The following is an 8,952-nucleotide window of genomic DNA, read 5'->3' as shown; positions in this document are numbered from 1 at the left end:
TGGAAAGACTGAATTCTTACCTGATAATTTACACGTGTTTCAGAAGTGATTCTCAAACCGATAGTATTGTATTAAAAAATAAAACACGTGTTATCACAGAATTATCTAATATTAAATGCGTTTTAAATCACACCCTTTGTCCAGCAAGGTGCACAATTCCTGGAATTTTTATTGTCCATGACCTTGATTGATATTCTGGTATTCCTTCATTAATAAGCTCTTGTTTGTTTTATTTCTGAATTAATATTTGTTTATTTTAATCAGTCTGTTAGCAATGCACTTGTCACTCTATTTTTAACTGGAAAGGGATAGATTTATTAAATTTTACAATAAAAGTATTAAAAAGTTTAAAAAATTTTTGCAGTAATGGTTAAAATGCATGCTTTTATTTAAACATTTCAGAATATTTTGGAGAAATAAAGTTAAGGCTTATGTATACATGCTTTTAAACTAGCTTCCGACGATGTACAACACGGAAGAAAAAAAAAAACGAACCACCTTAATAACTTTTGATCTAATGATCGGTTCTTCACGTTCTAGGAATCAGCATGATTCGAGGAGGTGACGTCAAATAACGAATTTCAAAACAGTTGTATTTTTAAAATTTGATTTCACAGGAAATATTCGACGGATTTCTCACAAATTTTGCCTTTTCTCATGCAAAATTACTTTCTTTAAAATGACGTAAAAATTATATACTTTACAATTCAAAAATTTTTCTACTTATATTAAATAAAATGAAAAAATAATACATATATACTTAAAATTATTCTTTTCATAGAATTATCAGATTAACGAATCGAATATTTAGATTAACGAATTTTATAATTGTGTGCAAAAATTTTTCAATTCGCTTAAGAAGTTCTCGAGACTTGGCGAAGCACGCAAGAAGTAAAATTAAAATTAAAGGGTCCAAACTTTGGATCGCTTTCCTTACCGAAGCATGAGAACCATTTTACAGGGCTCAGAAATTTGCAATCGTTGAAAAAAAAGTACGTTTTCGTGTCTGAGTTCGTAACGTAACATGTCGTTTGCACTAAAATAATTGACACATTTGAGGTCACCTTCTCAAACCGTTCAAATCGAATCCTCAGACGTGAAAATCCGATTATAAGATTAGAAGTTATTCAGGGTGATCTATTTAATTTTTTGCGCATGTACAGAATTCAAGAAAATTTTACTTTTGAAAGAGCTTAATTTTTGTAAAAATTGAAATAAAGGTCGCACCATAGAAAATCTTAACTCCAAGTTTTGTGACTACAAAGCGAAAACTATTATTTATCATTTCTTCATTTTCGATGCAAAAATAAAATTGAGTTTCTTTTTAAAAAAAAAAAAAAAAATTCCGAAGTTAAAAAGAGTAATCAATTGAAAAATTTCTCGATTGCCATGAACCAGAGTTGCACTATTTCATTTATTTTAACTGCTATATTATACTACATACATAGACAAGCTAGGTATGTGCATTTTCATTAAAAAAAATTTAATTCACCAAAAGGTTAATTATCACTGTAAATATTTTTCGAAAATAAATCTTATCACAAGGTTATAGATCACTTCGGTTAACATATTAGAGAAAAAAAGAATAGTATGGAGCAGAGAAGATAAATACGTGTGTTTTATTTGGAATTAGGATGTGGTGACGAATAATTTTAGAATCTCTTGTGTAACTGCTTGTTATTTATATTCCTTTTCAATTTGCCATTACTTCTGCGACTACAATAAAATTAACAATTTAAAAAGTTAATATTTATTCAGCATATCAAGTTAAATGAATTATTATATACAAATTACATTATTATAAAAACATTAGGTTTGTGCTATTTACAGCATTTGTATAACATTATTATACAAATGCTGTAAATAGCACAAACCTAAAATATAACTCATAATATTATTTTCAACAATGTGGACACAAACCTTACTTCTGTCCATTATTAAATTCATATCATAGAACTGTTACGTGAAACGATTATCATGAGTCATCACAAACTGAACTTCATGAAAAATTAATCTTAATATTTTAAAATGGAAAATCTAATCATTCAAATTGCAGGTTTTCTGTAGAATGACCTATATAAAAATGATATTTAATGATAATATTGAGAAATCATTATTTTTATCACGATTGGAAATAACGGAGTAACGTCAGTTAAAATAAAATCCTTATAAAGCACAATTCCAACTTGCAAACCAGAAAAATAGTTTGAAGTTTCACTGATGCTGCATTTCTGTCATCCCCTCTAGATCTTAAAATTTTTTGATATAATTATTTTGGTTGTTGTTGTTGTTGTCGTCGGCCATTAAAGCAGAGTTGGGGCGAATGTCTTTGTTTTCCAGTGGCGCCATCTATGGCCAAGAATTCGACTTCTGCCTCATACATACGCCATACCAGTTTATAGGGCGGGCCCAATTATACATCCACTCATTCATCCACAGATCGCAATTTTGACCTGAACCAGAGAACGATCAATCTCCAATTCAGTACCCCCAGAGGTATAATTTGCTATAGGGACATGGAGGACTTTGTGACCCGACAGATTTAACGCACACCAGTCACCATTTACTATACATGGAGTCTTCGGCCAGCTGGATTCGCACTCTCTGCTGAATTCGCTGGGCTCCTGTTCTCATGAACGTGAGTCCAGTGTCCTGGCAACCAGGCCATCCCGGCCCAATTATTTTGGTAATAAGTAATTTTGGAAGATATTAACATCAAAACACAACCCCCCCCCCAAAAAAAAGTTATCATAACTTTGCTTAACACTTCTCTAAAAAACTCGTTTTTATTTACAAGTCTGAATCGATTAATACAATTTCAGTTTTGATAAAATACTCAAATATTTGTTCCTAAAATTTCAATTAGTATTTATTGCTCTCGTTTAAAATGAAAACAATTGAAAGCATTGCAATAAAAAAAATGCAAAAAAAAGAAAGAAATATGGAAATTCGCATGAAAAGTGTAAAAATTAAATGTTAAAACATGTAAAGATTTGTCGCTGTGAAACAGAGATTTTGAGCTTTCAGTTAACAAGCAAGTTAGTGCCTGTATAATGCAATATTATGATCGTTAACGTAGTAGAAATTCTGATGGAATTTAATAAATTCATAATATTTTATATCCTAATTTTAATGAGTATAATTATTATTATTATTGTTCAAAAAGGAAAGGATTAGAAGCACAACAATAAAAATAAAATGAAGTAAGTATGTTGTTGTTGTTGTTCATTTGCGTCGCACTAGAGCTGCACAATGGGCTATTGGCGACGGTCTGGGAAACATCCCTGAGGATGATCCGAAGTCATGCCATCTCAATTTTGATCCTCTGCGGAGGGGATGGCATCCCCGCTTCGGTAGCCCGACGACCTGCACGCGAAGTCGAGCACTTAACGGTACAACAGTTTAACGATGACCAATACCGCACACCCTCGGTCCCTACGCAGGCTGATCCAAGTGATCACCAACCCGCACACTGACCGCAGCCAGTGATGCTTGACTTCGGTGATCTTCTGGGAACCGTCTCTTAACGATCAGTCCACTGCGGGACTAAAGTAAGTATGAAAATTTGAATTAAAATTTATAAAAATAATTGTTAAAACATACAAATATTTTTACAAAGCGGAGTTTATAGGCTTATTTACAAGTAGCAAGATACAGTAGAGTTATAACAATGGTAAAAAAAAAATTTTGCATGATATTTTTACCAGATTATAAATACTTTCATAATCGCTGATTTTACGAATTACATTTTTAGTCTATTTTTTTACGTAAATGTACAAGTTTAAAAACTTTATATGCAACAGGGGGAGAGTATGCTGCAACAAACTTCTAAGGGAGTTACAGCACATCATCAGGATTAAAATTTCGTAGGAACACATGCTTGGAAATTTCATCATCCGCCACTAGGGGCGCTTTCTTATTATGAACTGTTTCTTTGTGTGCTTCTGAGTAGGTTTAATAGGGAAGCACCCCTAGGCGGGTATAATTGCATTTCTAGGCATAAGTTCCTATACAGTTTTATTCTTTATGATGCTCCCTCACTTCCTTGGAAGTTAGTCGCAACATTTATGCGACCCTTTGTTATATATAACGTTTTTAAACTTTTGTACATTTCTTTAAGAAAAAGGTTGAGAAATGTTATTAAAAACATTTATAGCTTTAAGAGTAAAACTAATTTCAGATTTGAAATCCCCACATCCGTATTAGGCAAGATCAAGTATTCGTATAAATGCCTCTAAAAACTCGTTCCCCTGTGTAATCTTCAATTTACGAACAAGTAATTCGATTAGTATGTTCTATTTTATAACCCGTAATGTTGAAGAAAAATTGATTAAATTTAAGTAATTTGACTGAATTCTATTACTTTTAAAAATACATTTCCTGGAGAGATAATTATTTAAACGAAATAATGCAGAAAAAATGTATAGAAGTAATAGCTAGATCAGTGATGCACAAGCTGTAGTCCGATAACCAGACGCTGACCTCAAATGGTCAATATGAACCCCCTCCCTGCAGCCAAATATAATTTTAAAAGCCTACGTAACTAATAACGTAAGAAATTTTATGACTGTTTAAGCATTGGTAATAAGCTTTTCCAATAAACTGTGTAAAATCATTAAAACTATAACATTAAAAATTATAAAATGTAGAGATACTGATTCAGAGCGTAATTTATTTAAAAATTGAAGAAGTGGGTAATTTAAATATAGTGGAAAAAAAAATAATTTAGATTTTGACATACGCCGACGACATTGATATAATGGGAAGGCAGATTTGAACGAGCTGTTATTGAGGTCTTTAACTCTCTTGAAGCATCAATGCAGGTAAAAACAAATACTATATGGAGATAAAGAATAAACGCTTATATTCTTCTCCATTCCTAGTTAATGATTATTCATTTGAAGCGGTGGAAGAGTTCAAGGAAGCGTCTTAACTAGAAACAATGACATCGAAACTGAAAACAATAGCCGTTTGTCTATGGCGAATAAATGCTTCTTTGAATTAAAAAGCCAAAAGTCGACTTCTTGGTCAAATTACAAAAATAAATATCTATAAAACCCTTTTATGAGCAGTATTAAAATAAGGGAGTGACAATGGGGTTCTCCCTAAATCGGAAAAAAAAAACAAATTGATAGTGTTCGAAAGGAAAATCATGAGAATTTTGATGCTAAAACGATAACAAGAGGAGCAACTTGCAATTTCGGGATTTACAAGAAATTGTTACAGCAGCCAGATATCGCCCATGTCATTAAAGCTATTCGCACTAAAATGGCTAAATCACTTCTACAGATTGGATCAGAACGAACCTGAGTGATTTATTTATAGACTATGTTAACCGTCTTCTATCATAAGGTACCTCTAGATAGAAATAAGTTAACATGTCTTATATACTAGGGAATTGGTATTTAACATTTATAGTGCTACTTACGCCACAAACCAATCAAGAAAGTGACTTTTACGGGAAATCGAAAAGTGGCTAGACAGCATTAAAAAAGATTTCCAAGTGATCGGTGGCTTGAAGACGGAGGACAATGATGACTAACAGGGCATGATGGCGAAAACTTATTGAGACGGCCTTGTCTTGTCACGGACTGTAGTTCCGGAGGAGAAAAAAAAAAGTTTTTTTCCTCAAAGAAAGTAAAAAACCTGCTGAAATTGAATTGAAATAAACAAGACAAAGTGATCAAAGCTTGCAGAGTACTTTAATGGCGAAAATATTGGGCATGCACTTTAAAAATCTTAAATAGTTTGGAGACCTTATTATTTAATTTTTCTTATTGCACTATGGAATGATTAAATCATTATCAGTTGATATAAAAATTAAGATCGATTCTCATTGCAGCCTCCCAATTTTTTTTAATGCGATTGAAAAATTTTAAGATAATTTAGTTTAAAAAATTGGTGTAAAATAGATGTTAACTTATTCTGAATAATTTCTTTCATTGAAATTTAAATAAATAAATAAATAAAGCGGAACGTAAAACCAAATCTAAGCTATCATAGAACACATCGGCTTATCGTAGGTTCAAGTGATTGCGTCTAAAATACGTTAATGCCTGATGAGCTAATTCCTTGACGTAAAAAGCATACACATCTTGCCCATCCCCATTGAGATAAGGATCCTTGCGTAACCCAACCGCATCCTATATAAAAAGGATAAGCCTCTTTGATTTTTAACCTTCACTCTAGAACTGTTGAACTAATAAGACTAATCAATATCCAAACGATATATTCTGCTTATGGCACGCTACGAACCAGTATGTGTAGTGAACAACGCGGAAGAACAATTCATTGATTCAAATTCCGGAGAAAGAACATGGGAGCAATTGGAACAATTCTGGAGTACCAACAATGACAGGATTCAAAATTTGGACAAAATATCTCAATCAATATCTTGTAATTTATCGAAACATCTTATGTATGGAGAATATGCCGACAAGCTTGTGAATAAGATTCAAGAAGTAAGTTTTATTTGATTCTAAAAAAGAAAATGCTTTTAGATAAATCTGGAATTTTTTTTATACAATTAATAAAAGCTTCTTTTAATCTCTTTATTTTTTCTTACAAATTTATTATTCTTACACGATGCAATAAGACTTAATTTTTTTAATGAAAAGTAACTAGGTAAGTTTTCTAGGGATATCATAACTGGTAAATATATTTTTGAAAAAATTTAAATCAGCTCTAAAATAAAAATCTAAGAAAACGGTAGAATATTTTAATAAATTTTTTCTAAGTATATTATTTGCTATTCATTATATCTATATAGTGTATTACTTACCTGATCCTATATTGCTTCAGTACTAGAAAGATGGCTACTTTGGCAATTAAAAATTGTCACTTTTCATTTTCTGAAATGTCCATAAAGATAATTAGGTTCTTACTATTACCTTAATTATTTATTGCCAACAATTTTGTCTTCAGTCTTTTATCGTTAGTAAAGTGTGCTTAATTGTTCTAGAGTTCTTCTGATTAATCCAGAAAAATTAACAGTACTAAATATAAATCTTTTAATTTTTCTATAAATAAAAGACAGAAGATATTATTTTTTTGTCTTTTTCAAAATCGCTTGCTTAAAACCATTTACAAACGAAAAATTGCAAACTAAAAATGTCTGTAAAATACTTTTTTTTTCTGAAGAACTTAATTTTTTCATTTTCTGTCGCATCAAGTGATAAAAATGTATTAAAATTTGGATTCAAATTTTATGCAACTATTTCTGCGCAAATATTCTATGAAAATATTTATAAAATTTATTACATAAAATATCGTTTTCTGTTTCCTATTTTCTCTTAAGAATGAAAGATTTATTGAGCATAAATAGTTTGAATAAATTATTTATAGTTTTAATTTATATAAAGTTTATAAAAATTTGTGAAACTCCCTTGTCAGAATTATTAGCATTCACTTAGATCACAATATTCAATTATAGAATTTTGAATAAATTTTATAACATTTTAATTAGCAACTGAACGATTTCAAGTTGACATTAAAAATCAACTGGATATAAATATTACTTTTTATTAAATTTTAAAACAAATAATGAATTGATAAAATAATTTATTTTAAATCATAAAAGATTGATGGTTCAATATTTTTAAGTTATAATTGCATAAAAAATGCATATTAGAACAAAAGAAATGTTTAATCTTACATTTTACAAGTTAACAATTTTTTATTAAGTTGCAAAAATATCAAAAATGTACTTAAAGATTTTAATTAATTTTTTTAAGGAATCATCTGCAAAAATGGTGCGAGGAGCTGATGTTAATGATATTCCCACCATATACAATACAACAGGGTTCAAACCTTATGAGTTAATTGTCATTGGTAAGTATTTTACATAATTTAATAATATTAAATTACATAATTTAATAAGATTAAATTTAGAACTAAAAAAAAAAAATTATATATGGGGCTGCACATAAATGAGGCCACACTATTTTTGTCTCCTCCTTTTCATCACATAGTTTTGCACTTGCTCACGCAACTTATCACGTTATACAGCATAAACATATATTTCCAGTTCAGGAACATCATATTTTAAGTTTTATTTTCAAGCTTTTAAGTATCTGAGTCAGTGGTATTCGTGGGATTAACAATTATTGTACTTATTTTATATGAAATAAGATTAAGATTTTTAAGAATAAAAACATTCGTTTATTTCTTTCAATATAAATTTTAAGAAAGTTCGAATTTCTTAAAAATTTATAATAAATAATTTTTTTCTGAAAAAAAAAAAGCTTAAAAGCCAAATACATTTCCTGTTAAATTTACTATTTTTAATTAGAACTTAATTTAAAACTTAATCGCCATCAATGATTTATGATACAAAATAAAATAAATCAGAATATGAAACAAAATTGTTATTTCTATCTTTAGAATAAATGTAATATTATTTTTTAAAAAAATTTAGTGTTTTAATCCTAAAGTTTTTCATTTTAATTAAAATGTGTGATGACATCCTTTCCCCTTTCAAGCTTGACATTTGTAAACGACCCATATGCATTTACAATAAAATAGGTTAATACTTTAAAAAATAGTCAATCGGTTACAAAAGTTATCTAAAAATTGAATTGAGATTTATGAGTCTTGGAATCAGATTCGACTGCCTCTCATCTCCACGTTAACCTAAAATGAATTATTTGAAAACAAGTTCTCTATTTATTAAATCACTAGCCACCTAAGGCGGCCAGCTGTCCGCCACTCTGAAGGTTTTCACAAATAAAGTTTTTTAAAACATAGCAGGAAATCTGAAGATTAGTGGACAATTAAAGTGTTCCTAGCTTACAATTTTGTCTTCATATCCAGTTCTGCTGCAGATGTGTTATAGCTCTTGAGGATGTTTGAAATTATATAGCTACAACGCTTAAGAAAAAAAAAAACTAAAATGCTAAATACATGAAAAGAACACGAAAACGAATAAATTTTTTATAGTATCAATTTCTATTT

General features: G+C 29.8%; 1 protein-coding gene across 1 annotated transcript in view; it reads left to right on the top strand.

The window, feature by feature from the left end:
• Positions 1–6,166: 6,166 nt before the first annotated feature.
• Positions 6,167–8,952, top strand: part of LOC107436365 (uncharacterized) — an 8,382-nt gene continuing 5,596 nt past the window's right edge. Inside the window, exons 1-2 of the mRNA XM_016048056.3 lie at positions 6,167–6,461; positions 7,734–7,830. Coding sequence (XP_015903542.1) covers positions 6,240–6,461; positions 7,734–7,830 — 319 coding nt within the window. The 5' untranslated portion in view covers positions 6,167–6,239. The remainder of the gene's footprint in view (positions 6,462–7,733; positions 7,831–8,952) is intronic.

This window comes from Parasteatoda tepidariorum, chromosome 6 (genome assembly GCF_043381705.1).
Source record: "Parasteatoda tepidariorum isolate YZ-2023 chromosome 6, CAS_Ptep_4.0, whole genome shotgun sequence".
Lineage (NCBI taxonomy): Eukaryota > Metazoa > Arthropoda > Arachnida > Araneae > Theridiidae > Parasteatoda > Parasteatoda tepidariorum.
Note: the sequence above shows the minus strand (reverse complement) of the source record. Positions and strands in the feature narration are given on the sequence as shown.